At 38.7% G+C, this 18,665-nt stretch overlaps 1 protein-coding gene across 1 annotated transcript; it reads right to left on the bottom strand.

Annotated features, from left to right (window-relative positions):
- taldo1 (transaldolase 1) lies at window positions 1–11,709 on the bottom strand. Its single transcript, XM_028584942.1, has 8 exons — window positions 11,508–11,709; window positions 7,209–7,332; window positions 6,536–6,643; window positions 5,379–5,510; window positions 3,747–3,922; window positions 2,433–2,630; window positions 727–872; window positions 1–550 (listed from the first exon to the last, which is right to left on the bottom strand). Exons 1-8 carry the CDS (start codon window positions 11,605–11,607, stop codon window positions 518–520), a joined length of 1,017 nt encoding a protein of 338 aa, XP_028440743.1. The 5' UTR covers window positions 11,608–11,709; the 3' UTR covers window positions 1–517.
- Window positions 11,710–18,665: the final 6,956 nt, after the last annotated feature.

Below are 18,665 nucleotides of genomic sequence, written 5' to 3'. Positions count from 1 at the left end.
AGGGATTGACGGAGATTTTTATTCATTGAAAAAGCAAAAGATTATATTCTGAGGAATGATGGTACAATGGTCTTTATCAAGTTCTACCCTCAACCCCCATCCAAATGGTGTTGACAATTGTAGTCCTTTCCTGCCAAAAAGTGCCCATGGTCCTTTCCAGCAGTCACATGATATTACTCAGCAATACCAAAACTAATTAAGACATTAAACGTTTTTTTTTTCCCCCTTCTGGTCAAATTTCTGGTAAATATTAAGACTATTTCACATCAACTCCACACCAACATTAGCATCAATCACCATGTATGTTTGGTCAGAAGACAGACGAGAGTTAATCCCTGACTAAAGAGAGGAAAGGTGTCCGTTCAGGAGAAGGGTCCCTGGAGTTTGGTCAGATTAGGAGAGGGAAGGCCTAGTGCTCTGGACCTTCTTTCAGGTAGTTTGAAGAAGAAAAAAGGAAGGCAGCCCGATAACTCCTTATATTTCCTGTCGATGCCGCCGGAGATGCCAAATCTGTTCATTACTGGCCGTTTTTAACATTGAGAATTTTCTCCTGTGAAAAAGAAAAAACAAAACAAAAAAAATAAAAAAACAGGCAGAGTCAGAAAACACAGCTTGTCAAAACATCTGGCATACATTTAATAATCTCTATACTAGCAACAAGAAAACAGTGTCATTTAGTAAAAAACAAACCAAAAAAAAAAAAAAAAAAAAAAAAAAAAAACTTACTTTGATCATGGTCTCCAGCTTGATGGCGTCAGCAGCGAACTTGCGGATGCCGTCAGACAGTTTCTCCACGGCCATGCGGTCCTCGTTGTGCTGCCAGCGGAAATCCTTCTCATCTAGGTGGATCTTCTCCAGATCACAGGCCTTGGCTGCAAAAAACAAAACCATAAATAAAAATAAATCTTCAAAAAAAAAAAAAAAAAAAAAAAAAAAGCAGGTTTATAGATTTCCACTCAGATTTTGCCTTTAGGAAACTCAGTCAACCACTGCTCTTGTAATGTTCAGAAAATACTTTCGTTAAAGCTGTAGTCCGTAGTTTCTGTCTCCTCCATGAGGAATTTCTAAGCAATGACAACAAAACTGTCGGCACATCCACATGATACAAGCTTTCCGTGATCGCGCACCGCAGACGTAAACGAGGGATAGATTGTGTCAGTTTTATATTAAATAAAAAACATTAATAAGGAAATCCCAGTCAAACTAGTCCTTGTGCGGCAAATATTTTTTATCTGACATAGTGCATTCTGGTAGTAGGTTTTCTACCTCTTATGTGGAATAGCTCAGCTTTTCATGTAGCACCAGCCAATTTCAAAAGTGTTTACATCATTCTACTGCATAGACAGCAGAGTTTAATTAAAAAGGCCCTCTTTCCAGTAACCGTAAAATACTTCTTTAATATCATATTATTTTAGAGGGGATATAAAAACCTCTAAACAATGGCCTTCATAATATGTGCTTTCTTGCCCGACTCTTTGTTGGTTAAACAAACCTAATGATCTTATTCTTTCCTTAAGTAACAACAGTTACTATAGCATGTGTAAATATACCGCAGCAGGGCTGGTAATGTTAAACATCTACACCAAAAGTTTAATGTGTTTAGGTCTATATGGATATAGTCAATGTCATCTGATGTTCCAACCCATCTCCTCTCTGTACCGCCCCAATGACAACTATGGCGACAACTGGGAACATCAGGGCTCTTCAGAACAGCCCTTCAAAAACGACGCCATGTACAACATGTATTGTAGACCGTAGGAGGAGACATTTTAAAAAGGACAATTCTGGTGCAAAATGAACCTAGGCGTTAATATATAACATGTGTACCGAGTCCAACGTTCTCTGGGACATGTTTTCATGTTAAACTTGCACATTAACTTTATCTGTTGAATCAGTTGTACATTTTATTTCCAAATTGTATACATTTTAAATATTGCTCGTGTAGTATTCAATTATTATTTAATGCCAAAAACCAGACTGCAATCATCTGGGTTTATTCTGTAATAATAATAATTTTCCTTTTTATACTTCTAATAAGAGACCTTCCAATACCATTTTTCCTGTAAAACAGATAAATAAATCTATAAATAAATAAAAAAAAAAACTGTGCAGCCAATTTAGTAAAATAAGACATTTAAAATTTGAAATAGTGCAGTAACAATATTAACAGTGGTGACCTAAAATTAGCAAGATCCCTCGAAACTGAAAAGAGAAATCAATCAGAAAATGACCATGAAACGTCAGATATTGAGGAAACTTGCTAAGTTGAAAGACTTTCTTCTCGTACAACAATGCTAAAGCCAGTATTTTCGCCATTGACTCGCACACTCACTGATACCAACATTTTAGGCAGTATTGAAGGCTTTTTCTATGCTGTAAAAGAAGCAGACAGTATTTTGCAGGAAGGCAGCCTTTGGAGCAGAGAACCGTACCTTTCTCTACATTGAGCATCTCTGTGACAGTGCTGTGGTCCTGGCTGAGCTCTGCTAGCAGCCCAGGGGAGATGGTGAGCAGATCACAGCCTGCCAGGGCTTTCACTTCCCCCGTGTTTCTGAAGGAGGCGCCCATCACCACAGTGCTGTAGCCAAACTTCTTGTAGTAGTTGTAAATCTTGGTCACACTCAGCACACCTAGGGAAAGGGGAGACAAATTTGAAGCCTAAATGCATGAAATGTTAAGCATGCCAGACTTGACTAGTAGTTCCATTTAAGTTAAACCCAGCCTAATCAAAGTTGAAACAGAAGGATGTTTAAGGACATGTCGTTTTAATTCTGTGGGGCCTCCTTTTCGTTTTGTTAAACGACTTTTGGGGGGAGTGGTGGAAAAAGTAGGTGAGTTGTTTCCAAGTTCTTCTCTAATTTTGCTGTTCTCTGCTTGAATCCATTGCCCCCCCCAGCATTAATCACATTAGATTGCCCGGTTGTGCACACATCTGCTCCTGCTGGTCCTGTGCGATTGCTGCCATTAGAGTAGATTTACAGCCTTCCAAGCACAGTGCCATCATGTACTGTGCCATACATTACCTCCTTCCCCTTTAGCTGACTAACTTATGTAAGGGCCAGGTATGCGTCCTATCTGCAGTCTAAGTATTAATTTGAGTGATGCATACTGTCACGCAGCATGTGACAGGAGGGTTGATGCCGATGTGCAAAGTTGACATAACTCCATTAAAAATAAAAATCGTTAACTTCACTTGATCAGGACCGTATATTTCCGCCAATCCTCATTTGGTATAAAGAAGCACTGGGTTGCAAGATTACACATGAAACGTGTGCATCAAAAAAAAAAAAAAAAAAAAAAAAAAAAAAAAAAAAAAAAAAAAGAAGCTGCATCTTGGGCACAGCGGTTTGAAAATGTGATGACCTTTGTGAGGTTTTATAACAGGACCAAAAGTCTGTCATCGCTTGCCACACATGCTCATGCGACAGTCACAGCTCAAGGGTCTCTCAGACTCACGAATTACGCTATACATTGTTGTTGCATATACATTGGTTGCATCCAAATGAATTTGAACAAACTAGTTAGTTTGAACTTGTCGTTTTAAGAAAACAGCCATAGTTTGTACTGAAAAAGTAACTAAATCAAATGATCCCCACTCTAAAGACAGTGAAGATGGTTGTGGACTTTAGGAAGGACAAGTAACTTGCTTGTAATACCTTGTCTTACGCTGCTACTTACGGACTAATTTCCACTTATACTTATTGTCCCCAATTTAATAAACGTTTCATAAGGATGGCCCTCGTTACCTGGGTCTTCGTGGGGCTCGTAGCTTGTGCGGCCTGTATTCTCCTTGTGCCAGTCGAGGATGCGTCCAACGAAGGGTGATATAAGTGTTACCTTTCCTTCTGCACAGGCCACAGCCTGAGCAAAAGAGAACAGCAGGGTCATGTTGCAGTGAACGCCGTGCTTCTCCTCAAGTTCCCTGTACAAAAAAAACAAAACAAAATACATGTCTAGATATAAACCTGCATTCTTCCCCTGCTTCCCATTTTAACCAGAACCTCCTTTAAAAAAAAAAAAAAAAAAAAAAAAATAGGTGGGAAATGAAGCCACATAGTATACAAATATGAGACAATACTCTAATCTCAGGGTGCAGTCTTTTTTGGTTGAGAGAAACGTCAGTCTTATCATTTTGCACGGGTTAAAATATGTTGAGTCCGGTTAACAGAAATACAGGTCGCAGTCTAGGTAGATTTGGTGGTTTTTGTATCCGTCTGAAAGACCCAGGTATCACAGTGACATTGATGTGTCGACAGGTAAATGCACGTTTCACTCAGAAATCCATGAGTTTGTTCAGGTCACATTATATGGTATATAATATATTGTCACAATTCCTTCCCTTCACGTCGCTCAGATACTCTTCGGTGATGTGCCTGAATTCTTTGACTGTCTTTGTAGAGTTGACGGCTCATCAGCTCTTCAGTCAGGCGTCACATTCCTTCCCCCCCTCCCTCCAAAACCTAAGAAAGTCAGTCTTTTTTTTTTTATTAAAAGAAAACATTTACTGCACAAGGTTTCCTCAAAGAAATGTTGAATCGAGGTGATAAGCAAATGCCGACAAATTAAAATACTGCCTTTACTCCCTGCCTGCTAACTGAAATTAGCGTAATATGGTAGAAAACTACAATATGATTTGATGAGGGTTGCAACATTATTTTCACAGTGGATTCATTTATTGAAAGTTGTTTGGATTCCTTTTTAGTTTATTCATGTCTAAGCAATGGTGTATTATGTTAAAGGACAATTCCGGCGCAAAACAAACCTAGGTTATTAACTGATGTGTACCTACTCTGTCGCTCTCTGGGACATGTTTTCATGCTAATCGAATGAGTTTGGAGCTTTGACGACCGCTGGTTAGCTTACAATGCTAGTATTTGGGGCATAGGGACACTCAAATTAAATCGTTATTTAATACCACTAAAAAGGCTCGAAATATCACCACACCATAACGTTAGCATAATGAGGGTCCCTAAATGTGAACCGAAGCATTGACAACATTGTAAGTGTACAGATGGTTTATTAAAAAAAAAAAGATAGATTATAAAGACCGTTGCGTTCCTGTTTACTTGCGGGAGCCATCTTGGGAACCAGCCATGACTAGTCGAACGCCGTGCAACATGGAATCTCCATAGACCGTATGGGAATCTCAGACTTATTTGCACGGCGCTCGTTTTTCGACTAGTTATGACTGGTTTCCAAGATGGCTCCCGCAAGTAAACATTCGTTTTACTCCGGAATTGTCCTTAAGTATTGTTTAGGGTGTTTTTATTCATATATAGTATGGAAAGTAAAGAGATGGCAAAAGGGAGGGAGAGAAAGATGCAACTGAGACCGACATGATTAATGGTAGGCGAGCAGCTCTAACATTATATGCTCACCTGCCAGCCTGGATTCCTTCCCATGTGGATGACAGCTTGATGAGCACACGCTCCTTGTCAATGCCTGCTTCTTTGTACAGAGCGATGAACCTCAGGGCCTTGGCGACCATTTCATCTTTATCGAAAGATAGCCTGTAGGATAAAGATGAAGAACACAGCCGTTACGCATTTAAACATTTAGCTGCATTCCATCTTGAGACACAAATATTTTGTTCCATTTAAGAATAATTTGAATAACGTATTCGGGCAGTGGTGGCTCAGCCAGAAGAGCAGCTTGTCCGGTAATCGCAGGGGTGTGGTTTGATTCTTTTGGTCAAACAGCAAGAGCCGCGGCGTGCACAGGACAGGGGGGGGAAATGCCATGGATGTATAAGAGAAAGGCAGCGGGAGGGAGAGGGACGGTTCAAAAAGGAGCACTGACGGGATGGGTGTATTTGTTTGGGTGTTGAGTTCAAAATAAACAATATATTTCTCAATAATCGCAGACGCCACCTTTAAGTTAGAGGCATGAACCAGAATGTTGTGTGAGCTTTGAAGTAAATTGTGTGACTGTATAACAGACAAAAATATTGTAGAAGGATTACCTGTTTAAGTGTTTTACATTAAGAGTGATGACATAACCAACAACATGGTCTCGGAATATCAGTTGTCTGCACATGGGTTAAGCTTCTCTCAGTATACGGGTTATTTTGAAAAGACGGTGAACATTCATTGTAAGAAGTTTCCTGTCATAGTTGGCACCTTAATATTAGAGATGTTCCAGTATCGGCTCCGATACTGCCTAAAACGCTGGTATCGGGAAGTACTGGAGTTTATGCACCGATCCGATACCACGTAATAAAGCCCTAAAGAAAATCTACTTTATAGTTTTAGGTTCTTTTTGGACTGGATATTAAAAGAAAGTTCTGTGGCATTAATGGTTTGTGTTAGTTCATGTTTCACAAAGAGTTTAACCTGAACCAGATCGACAACAAAAAGGTAGAAATCATATCACATCCATACAGGGATAGTAGTATACAGTAGTTAAAACATAATAAAATATATGACACACTGGTATCGGATCGGTACTCGGTATTGGCCGATACTCAAGTTCAGGTATCGGGAAGCAAAAAAAATGGTATCGGGCCACCTCTACTTGATATGTTGTTTGCACCTACCTGGCATCCACCTCAGTAGAGACTCTGCCTGGGACCTTCTTGAGGATCTCTAGCCCGAAACTCACAAACAGCTTGTCCATTGTGTTGGCTACCTGCTCCTCTTCAGTTCTGGACAGAGAACGTAATTATTATGAAGCCGGGTAACTTAATGTCAGAGTTAAAGTGAAACAGGGATTTCTTTTAATTTTATTGTTCATTTATCACGGACAATACCTATAACATTATCACAACCAGATGTGAAAGATGCAAGGTGTTTAGGACGTGTAGCCTCCAGCCAATGGTTGTGTAGTTAATATATGCAACTAGTAGTGTGCAAAGTCGCAAACCACTAACACGGAATGGTAAATGTTTTTATATGTTTAACCATATTCTTTTAAAAAAAAAAAAAAAAAAAAAAAAAAAAAAAAGGAATCATACTAATACATTACAGTTAACTGCCTGCTGTAAATTAAGGAACTTTGTCAACACCTTGCACAAAAGGAATCATGTACTGTGCAACATCTGCAAACACCACAAAACAATCTTCCCTTTCTTTAGCAAATTACTTCTACTTCAGGGCTGTTTATATTTAGGTCCCTGGGGTAATTCAACAGGTAAAAGAATGGTTTAATTTAAAAAAAAAAAAAAAAAAAAGGGGTTTAGGTTTAGCTCTCATTTGTGAGCAACATCTCACCCGCCTTTGGCGATGCCGTATTTAATGGCCTGATCCAACAGGTGCTGGTAGGCAGGCATCTTGGCAGCAGCCAGGATAAGAGAAGGGTTAGTAGTGGCATCTTGTGGCTTGTACTCTTCAATGGCTGCAGGACGGGAAGACAGGAGGAAAGTTGTTAACACACAAAACCTGGTTCATCACAGTCCTATAAATATCAAATATGTTATACATGGGATCATTTATGTATTATGATATGTATTTTTTTTTATACATACATACATACATACATACCAACATTCAATAACTGCTCTATAATACATTTAATAAGCAAAAACATAAAGGGGAAGGGTAAAGGACAAAGAGTGCATTCAACATTTGGGATTTATTACAACTCAACCGTTTCCCTTATATTATTAGTCTGTTTGTATTATTAGCATTCATTAATACATCACTGGCTGTTAGTCTATTCAAAACCTCCCAAAAAAAAAAAGGTGTCAATAGGGACAACATTTAACAAGTTGAATCTACAATACACTGCTGTTGTCAGATAGAAAATGGTGCCATCTACTGTATGGAAATACTGCTGTACCATTCTCTAAAAACCCAGAGCTGTATATTAGAGAGAGTTTGGCCAATTAGGGAATAGAATGTCCAGAGCTATCCAGTTATGCGATTGGTTTTGAGGTGGTCACGTGTATCGTGGACTACATGTTGGATACCAACATTCAACTGATTCCCATTGACAATAGTGGACAAATGTAATTAAAAAAAATAAATAAAAAGACATAAATCACTGAAAAAAATGCTCAACTGTTGCACGTTTGGCTGCAATGAAAGACAGGGAAGCGGCAAAAAATTTCACAAGTTCCCCCGTGAACCAAAAAGACGAAAAGTATGGGAGCTGTTCATTATTTTGTCAGGTAAATGTAAATTTCTCTCTTCGACTTATAACAAATTACAATGGACAAATATAGTAATACCATCGTTAATGTGTACCATGCTGTAAAAAAAGTTCTAACACTGCTTTAGAAAAGAATGAAGTTTGAAGTTAGTCATGCCTTATACTAGTTAGCTTTTTCGCTAGCACTCCATGAACCAAAATGCTTGTGATCTTGCTAGTCTGACTTAAATTGTCATCTGTAACTCAGATGTAAAATACTGTGACCACGCAGGCATGTCATTTATGTTGATTTAGATCACCAAATATTAATACATAACTTTGGCTTGGTTAACACCAAGTTATTATTGCTAGCGTGATAACGTTATGGTCCTGTCCTACCGCGATTTACACCTGACCAAAACACTTTTTACCCGTATGCTGTAGGCGATGTGGTCACTCACTACAATGGGCATTTTTTAAGAGGCCCTTTTACGATACAGAAGGTAAATACACACTGGAATATTTCCGTAAGGGCCTTTTACATATTGACAAATATTGGAAATAACCTGTATATGCCTGTTTATGGTGAAAATAAGCAATTTATTTCAAGATAGCATATTCATGATTTGAGTTGGCCAAACTCTCCCTAATACATGGCTCTGTAAATACCTATTCAGACAGAGTCAGAAGAAGCCGATAGATATATCAAAATGTCACAAGGTCCGCATTGCCGGTAAAGTATAATTCCATAACCTGCAGAACTCTACAAACGATATGCATGAGCGGCCTTTTCATGAAGCAGTGGTTTTAGGTCAGCATTCGATTGTTGCTGCAGAGTCCAGTTGATGTTGCTGCCAGCTCTTCAGCCTAAGAACAAAGCCTACCCCTGTTCTGGAGCCAATTACCACCCCCCCTTAAAAAAAAAAAAAAAAAAAAAAAAAGTGGATCCTTCTGGTGCTCAGTGGGTTTGGACTGGATACTCGTGACCAACAGTTGAAGAAGACTCTACACAGTTAGAGTGCTGATTCCAGCAGTATTCCAAAAACATAGGGTCTGTCTGTCTCCCAGAGAAACTCCCCCTTTAATAACTAACCCAAATATATGTCCACTGACAATACACATCATCAACTGGGCAAATATATAGCCTGAGGTTATAATAGAAAGCTTTCTGCATTTTTAAAATGTGTAGTAGAGAATGCCTTTTTGTAATTTATAAGTTGAACATGAATGTGCACAAACTACATTTACATGCACATTACCGGATTACGGTACAGGTGCATCTTCAATTTTGTTTTGCAGTCGCAGGATTTGGTAGTTTGTTGGAGCATCAGGTAAATGTCCAGAGGGATGCGTAAAAGCATGTGGGGAAACATGCTATTAGCCACAAAATAAGGCAAACTTCGTTTCACATTGATGAATGTAATTTCAATTTGAATGCTAAAAGCTTTCTACACAAATCATCCTCTGAGCATGGTGGTGCATCGAAATACTAGAAATGCAATCACCAAATGAAATCAAACTTCATATTTCCAATAACCACTATTGACTAAAACAAATGTAGGCTAATACCACAGTCAGATTACTGCCTTAATCGATATTATAGTGCACATAAGCCTTTCATCTGCCAAAAGCAGTAGGGAACTATTCTTTATCACATGAAGAATATTCTACAAATAAAAAGGTCTTCTTTAAATCAATAACGGTGTAGGCTAATTAGTTACCCAAGCAGCCTTGTGCCCGCTCAGCCCCCTTTATTAACTTTCAAGCTATTCTACAGAATCTCTCTCCCCTCCACCAACTTACATAAGTGAAGAAAGAGTGTGGTGTTACACCATGTTTGACCAAGTTCTTGCATTTCTTATGTGAAAGACGTGATGCTGCTTGACTTTGACAGGTCTACACTTACACCCAGTGAAACCTGAGAAATCGTAGAACATTCATGCAATACTTAGAAAAAAGAAAGAAGCCAATGGCTGTGTAAATCTTCAGTAACCACTCTTCTGATCACAACTGGGTTTTTTTAATGACTGTGCTGACAGAGGTATTCACAAATTTTGAGAGATGATTTGATTAAATCGCTCATCGGCAGACACTGTCGACGTGCAGGACATTGTTATGTGAAAAAGTATTTGCCACTTGCTGGCAAGTTGTAATTACTCTGCTCAGTTTGCAGTGTTGTATTGGAGTTGACGTGCTGCAACCAACTGGCGAAAGCTTTGCGAAATAAAAAGGCTGCAAGACAGATGGCTAGCTGGCCATCTTGCTGTTGGACTAGTAAGTAATATTAGCTGGCTTCTATGCCAAATTGCAAAAAAACAGGAATATTATGCAATGCTGCTTCAGGTTTTGTCTGAAAAAATATAAAACCTTAAGATATCAAACTTAAATATAAAAATCTGAGAAAAACAAAATATTCAAATACTATATATCAAATACTTGCTTTTGAGAAGCTAAAAATCAAAGAATGGTATTTTTGCTTAACTTAAAAACAAAAAACGACCACTTATTGTAACAAAACTGTTGCCAATTTGGTTGTCCACCAATTTATTAAATCACATAATTACAGCACTATTGGACTGCACTAAATTCATGCATGCCTTAACAGACTCCTCCTTCATTAGAAAAAGGTAACAGTAAAGCAACAGTAGAGTAAGTGTGCAATTTAACAAAAGACATACTAACATTAAAGAGTATATGCAAACAGCCACCGCTCCTGGTGTGGAATACTATCAGCTTTCCAGAACCAGGCCTGGCTGTCACACAAACCAGTTTTGTCATGTCATCCTGAGTCTGCAACGTCTGGATGAGGAACTATCGGGTTTTCGTCACAATGCAATTGCATTACCGCACAAATTTCCTCATTCTGAGCCATTGAGAAACATGGCCTTTACCCATTTACCTTTATGACATGAAAGGGACAAACCAGGAAGAACACTTTCAACACCCTCTTGCCTGTTAACTCAGGGTGCACAGCAGTTAGTTTCGACACCACATCATCTATATTTTCACCACGTAGCTACAAGCTGTAGCTAGTTTCAAGTCAAGTCAATTCTGAGGTTGTTTAAAGGCTAATGTAAACAAAATATGTGCATTCTTAATTGAATAAACAAAAGACGTCACGTAAATTAGTAACGTTAACGTAGTATGCTAGGGAGGGTAACGTTAATAACAAGTAACGTTAACGTTAATCGGATTATCAGATTGTCAACTTCAGTAGTTATCAAGTAAACTATCGTAAAAACCTGCTAGGAATTGGTTAGCCACAGTAAGATAGCTAACATAAGCCTATCGGTCTAAACTAAATCAGACTATCCTAACATTTGAGGCTCATACTTTGACATGGCGGTCAATCACTTTAAAGCTGCATCCTTCTTGGCTAGTTAGTTAGCATGCTAACCAGCTAACATTAGCATTAGTTTAAAAGCAGGGGCTTTTTTTACCGTTAAAATCCCCGGTGTCTGCCACCACCACAGTGTGTTTCTTCAGCTGGTTCAGCGCTGACTCCATTTTTCGCCGTTTGTCTGGTGACACAGTGGACATGATGAGAGACTGGGACCCTTTTATACACAGAAAACACGTGAGAGCAGGCGGAATGTCAGAGAGACGGGAGCGCGCAAAGCAAGAAAGGAGTCAGCGGGAGCGCGCTCTGGACAGAGAAGTAGGGGTGGGCGATGCTGGGAATATTGGTATCGATCCGATACCAAGTAAATACAGGGCTAGTATCGCCGATACCAATACCGATTCTGATACTTTTTACTTGTAACTCACGATCATTGAATAATTTTGTGATTTTTGCATTTAGTTAGTTAATTATGATTATGATAAAACACAGGCAAATGTAAATGTTTTTATTTACTAACTAGAACAATATAAAACAATGTAATGGTATAAAATAATAAAATAATATACAGTAACAAAATATAAATATAACAAAGTCAACAACACAACCAAAAATACCTTCCATTACACAGATATCTGTGAAAAATAGTCAGTTGTGCAAAATAAGTAAACAAAAGCCACAATGTATAAATATGAATATAACTGTTCTGACTCTCCGCTCTCTGCCTCTGGCAGAGCAGGGAAGGGGTGGGGGCAGAGAGAGAGAGAGAGAGAGAGAGAGAGAGAGAGAAAGAGAGAGAGGTGCGCTGTTTGCACACAGAGCACAGACTTGGAGAGATGCTGTGCTCGCATGAACTCGGAGAGAAACTGCAACAAAAGTATCGATCTCATCACGACAGTATCGATCCGATACTAATACTCATCTTGGCATCGATACTATCGATATTTAGATCGATACACCCAGCCCTACAGAGAAGAGAAGACTTCCAGGAGCTCGTGCAGTATTGAGTAGCCTAGTAACTTTGCTCTCTCTCGTCTGTAGGAAAAAAAAAAGAGGACGGCGAGAAATTTTGGGGACTACTTTTGCGTTAATGTGCAATAAGTTTTGCGTTAATGTTACCTCGCAATATATTGCTTAGACTACTTTTCTTCTTCTTTCCAGCGCAATACATCCATGAGCGCAACACCCATGTATGTCTCAGCCATGGGCGTAAATTTCATCTAACAGTTGGGGGGCAATAAACATGAAATTTCTCAAAAGCAAAAGCAATTTTGTACTTGTAGCTACTTGTACAGGTTATTTGTAGTTGTGGAACTCCAGTAAGAAGGCTGGCAAGTGATTTTATTCACTTTAAACACCGGATGAAGTGATTCTTTTCTCTAATACAGATTATGCTAAACTGAGAACTGAACCCCCTAGCAAGCAAGCTAACTATCTAGCATTTTCTGTAACCAATAAAAGCATGTTGGGTGGAATTAGCAAGCAAGCTAACGTTAACTAACTAGCTAGCTATCCAACAAGCTACCAAACAAGCTATGCAACATTATAACCGCTAACAGAGAGGATTCATGGAAAAATCTTTTGTCATGACTAATTTATTAAGGACACAGTAAAAAATAATCACTTAACCCGAATTTTTAAGTGAATAAAATAGCCTTGTCTACTAGGTACTGGAGTTGCACAACCGCTAACCTTAAGTTACTGAAGTGATTCAAACTTTGTTCTCTTTTTACCACCTGGCCAGCGCTGCCACTCTTAACCGGACCAAACCACTGTGAGGTAATGCTTGAGATGTTTTTTTTTTTTACTTAAAACACATTTTTTGTCCTGTTTATATTGTTTTACTACTTACACAATTATTTTAATTATATATTTTTTCATTATTTATAATACACAGCAAGTTTTTTAATGATTAGATTTACGCCTATGGTCTCAGCTCAATTAATCAACTGGGCCATTCAGCAGTATATCAGATACTGCTCAATGGGTTTATTTATACTTTGGGTTTAAGTTCTATAATCAATATTTCTTGTAAAAAGATATGACAAGATGATATGCAATGTCAGCGTCGAATGTGCCGATAAACCAACAGTGAATTGGGCTACTGGGGGACCATAGGCAACTCATATTAATGATAAAAAACCTCATAAAGGGTAAATTTTCATGCCATGGGACCTTTAATATATTTATGTAGAATACTGCCAGATGGCTTAATCCATATTAATATATCATAATTTATTGGTAGTATATTTTGTTTTAATAATAATCTGTAAAGTAGCTAGTAGCTAAAGTTAGGAAAAAATGTAGTGGAGTGGAAGTATAAACATAAAATGGAAATACTCAAGTAAAGTACCTCAAAATTGTGCCTAAGTACCATACTAGTACTAATACTAATATGTACTTACATTCCACCACTGCATATCTCATAGTCTCTCAAGTCATGACTACAGTAAGAGTTAACCAGTGGTGGAAGATGTCTAGAGATCTTTTACTTGAGCAAACGTAGTAACAACATGGTATAAAAGTACTGCATAACAAGTACAAGTCCTGCATTTGTCCTGCATTCAAACTGTTACAGAAGTAAAAGTAAGGCCTTTATTGTTGAGTCACCTCTCTGAAAAGTATTGGTACAATAAAGTTTATTGGCAAATAATGTGAGTTCTCTTGAACCTTTTTCCTGCTCAGCCTAAAAATAAATATATTATCTTGCTGTGTTGTTTATCTTACTTAGATTTTATGAGACCAATCATTTTTGAGTGAATCTAAATCAAGTGACTGAAAACCTTTTATATGCTACTTCAAAAACGTAAATGGAGCTGGTTTAAATAAACATTTCAAAACCGCACCCAGAACAACCAAAAACAACCAAACGGGAACGTTGTGTGGAGGTAACAGTGCAACCACAGGAGAACGTTTCAGTTGGTTGGTTCCCCTAACGTTTAGGGAACATTATAACCCTGAGGGAACGTTCCCTAAACGTTAGTTTTTGGTTTGGTTCGAACTAACCTTTAGAGAACCAAAAACTAACGTTCCCCAACGTTCCCTAAATGTTCTGTGTTAGTGGGGTATGCAATAACATTTAAATTAATTGATGAAACACAGAATAGGACATGAAAAGTGTAATATATATTTAATTACACAAAGAGTACAGAGTCTGCTCAGCATTTTAACCATTACATTATGTGATTTTGATTACTGTTCTGAGGAACCTGTTCCTGATATATCTTCGTGTGCTCCAGTAACAGCTACTTGAACATGACTCTTATTTGCAATCATCAACAATTTAATTTAAGAAACCATTAGCTGTAATTGCCTTGCTCACCTTTCAGTGTATTGTGCCTGTATTAAAAAAACAATAATTCACACCTCAGGCTTTTACAGCATAATGAATGGTACTGTCACTTGCTCTATTACCAACCTTGTAGGTCTGCTTTATTGACATATACATATTTAACAATTTCTCAAAGTTGTCATTAGTAATTAAATAAAGACCTTGATTATTGCATGGGTAATTTCAAAGAGCATCGTATTTTTTCATGAAAACCTTTCTTCGACAAATAATTTCCACCCCGAAGCTAAAATAAACAAAAGCATCCATTAGTGCAATAAGGGTACACTGTGATCTCTTCTCCGTTTCTCTGTTTGCAGTTTGCACTTCTTTTTTCCAGTATGTCAGGTTTGTAATGTTAAGGTTGTAGAGGTCTAGGCCTGCGTTTATTCTTGGTTTTGTGGTCTATGATATTGTTTGATGTACACACAGTAGGAGGACTTAAGGTCAAATTAATTCAATTCCTGTGAAAAAGCTGCAATTCAGGAACATCGCACTTCAGCGGTGGAAAGTAACTGCATTTACTCAAGTACTGTACTTAAATACAATTACAATACTTGTACTTTACTTGAGTATTTCCATTTTATGGTATTTTCAATCTTTCTGTTTCACTACATTTCAAAGAGAAATATTGTACTTTTAACTACATTTATATTTTGATTTATTATACGCTATACATATTTTTATGATTCTGAAATGGGCCATTCTGCATAATTAGTACTATGACTTTTGGTACTTTAAGGATATTTTGATGCCAATACATGTACTTTTGTACTTTTGCTTAAGTAAGTATTTGTTAAGCGTATCTAGTATTGCCTTGTAATTTTGTCGTCTGCAGTATGTATGTATGAGTATAATGAAAGGCTAGTGAAAACGGGAGTCTGACTCCTTGTATGTATCAACATACTAAGTTAATTCTTAATATCACAAGATCAAAAGATCACGCAATCCTTAAAATAAAAAAACTAAATCCATTAATTTGATCCCATTAGTATTTATAATGAAAAGCTCAGTATAGGTTTTAGATTGTACCGTAAAACGGTGACAAAATCAAAAGTCTGAACCAATATCTAAAACCAATATACAGTGAGGAAAATAAGTATTTGAACACCCTGCTATTTTACAAGTTCTCCCACTTAGAAATCATGGAGGAGTCTGAAATTGTCATCGTAGGTGCATGTCCACTGTGAGAGACATAATCTAAAAAAAAAATCCAGAAATCACAATGTATGATTTTTTAACTATTTGTATGATACAGCTGCAAATAAGTATTTGAACACCTGAGAAAATCAATGTTACAGTAGCCTTTGTTTGCAAGTACAGAGGTCAAACGTTTCCTGTAGTTTTTCACCAGGTTTGCACACACTGCAGGAGGGATTTTGGCCCACTCCTCCACACAGATCTTCTCTAGATCAGTCAGGTTTCTGGGCTGTCGCTGAGAAACACGGAGTTTGAGCTACCTCCAAAGATTCTCTATTGGGTTTAGGTCTGGAGACTGGCTAGGCCACACCAGAACCTTGATATGCTTCTTACAGAGCCACTCCTTGGTTATCCTGGCTGTGTGCTTCGGGTCATTGTCATGTTGGAAGACCCAGCCTCGACCCATCTTCAATGCTCTAACTGAGGGAAGGAGGTTGTTCCCCAAAATCTCACAATACATGGCCCCGGTCATCCTCTCCTTAATACAGTGCAGTCGCCCTGTCCCATGTGCAGAAAAACACCCCCAAAGCATGATGCTACCACCCCCATGCTTCACAGTAGGGATGGTGTTCTTGGGATGGTACTCATCATTCTTCTTCCTCCAAACACAGTTAGTGGAATTATGACCAAAAGTTCTATTTCGGTCTCTTCTGACCACATGACTTTCTCCCATGACTCCTCTGGATCATCCAAATGGTCATTGGCAAACTTAAGACGGGCCTTGACATGTGCTGGTTTAAGCAGGGGAACCTTCCGTGCCATGCATGATTTCAAACCATGACGTCTTAGTGTATTACCAACAGTAACCTTGGAAACGGTGGTCCCAGCTCTTTTCAGGTCATTGACCAGCTCCTCCCGTGTAGTTCTGGGCTGATTTCTCACCTTTCTTAGAATCATTGAGACCCCACGAGGTGAGACCTTGCATGGAGCCCCAGTCCGAGGGAGATTGACAGTCATGATTGCTCCAACAGTGGACCTTTTTTCACCAAGCTGCTTGGCAATTTCCCCGTAGCCCTTTCCAGCCTTGTGGAGGTGTACAATTTTGTCTCTAGTGTCTTTGGACAGCTCTTTGGTCTTGGCCATGTTAGTAGTTGGATTCTTACTGATTGTATGGGGTGTACAGGTTTCTTTATGCAGCTAATGACCTCAAACAGGTGCATCTAATTTAGGATAATAAATGGAGTGGAGGTGGACATTTTAAAGGCAGACTAACAGGTCTTTGAGGGTCAGAATTCTAGCTGATAGACAGGTGTTCAAATACTTATTTGCAGCTGTATCATACAAATAAATAGTTAAAAAATCATATATTGTGATTTATGGATTTTTTTTTTTGATTATGTCTCTCACAGTGGACATGCACCTACAATGACATTTCAGACCCCTCCATGATTTCCAAGTAGGAGAACTTGCAAAATAGCAAGGTGTTCAAATACTTATTTTCCTCACTATACCATTTATTTGAGATTTTTGGCACTATAAAACCCAGACTCACCCAGCCATGTCCTACAGCTGTGTGCTACTGAGCAAAAGAGGAAACTATCACACATTTACTCACCTGTATCTTTGTTTAAACAATAAAAACAAGTCAAATATTTTAGCCACACTACAGGCATGGCTTAAGGGATGTCTGTCAGTTTGTGTGTCGGTTCACAACTTTGGTTCAGACTCATTAACAACAAGGCTGCTGGGTGGATTGCTGTGAAAACTGGATGCACTGCAGATGTTCATGGCCCCTAGAGAATGCATCCTACTGGCTTTGGTGATCCTCTGAGCTTTCCTCTGGTGCCACTAGCAGGCCAAAGCTTATTCAGAGTTGAAGGGCCTGTATTGCATAGAGCAGTGGTTCCAGGGGTCCTTGATAGGGGTTCCAGGGGGTCCCCAACAAAAAGGGGAATCATTTATTTTCACTATGAATCCATCTATATGGAAAAGTTTGGGTACCACTGGCATAGAATACTCAGCCACTCTATAGTCCCATAGATCAACTGAGGGGATAATAACTCACTTTTAAAGGTCCCATGACATGGTGCTCTTTGGATGCTTTTATATAGACCTTAGTGGTCCCCTAATACTGTATCTGAAGTCTCTTTCCCGAAATTCAGCCTTGGTGCAGAATTACAGCCACTAGAGCCAGTCCCACAATTAACTTACCTAGTATGTGCCATTTCTGTGTCTGTAGCTATTGAGGAAGAGAGAGGGGGGGCAAGGTGGAGGGTGGGGGTGTGGCCTTGACCAACTGCCACTTCGCTCATTTGAAAGCCATGATGTCTCTCTCTCTCATGGGTGGGCCAAATTCTCTGGGCGGGCAAGACAGAGAAAGGGGAGGTTACCTTGCTCCTTATGACATTATAAAGGGAATATTCCAGATCGGCCCATCTGAGCTTTCATTTTCTCAAAGGCAGAGCAGGATACCCAGGGCTCGGTTTACACCTATCGCCATTTCTAGCCACTGGGGTACCATAGGCAGGCTGGGGGAAAACCATATTAATGTTAAAAAACCTCATAAAGTGACATTTTCATTTAACATCGTAACTTAAAAATGTTTGCCATGCCATGGAACCTTTAATGTATCATGATGATTTCTTTGTAACAACTTAAAAGTGAATGTTAAGGCTATTCCTTCCGTTTTTTTGAGGCTCTGTTATTGACATTAAACCCTTTGACAATGTGACAAGAAATCCAAAGTTAATAACAGCAACTTCATGCAGAGGCTCTGGCTTAGGGGCCCCT

Source organism: Perca flavescens, chromosome 1 (genome assembly GCF_004354835.1).
Source record: "Perca flavescens isolate YP-PL-M2 chromosome 1, PFLA_1.0, whole genome shotgun sequence".
NCBI classification, from domain to species: Eukaryota; Metazoa; Chordata; class Actinopteri; order Perciformes; family Percidae; genus Perca; species Perca flavescens.
This window is presented reverse-complemented; position numbering and strand designations above follow the sequence as displayed.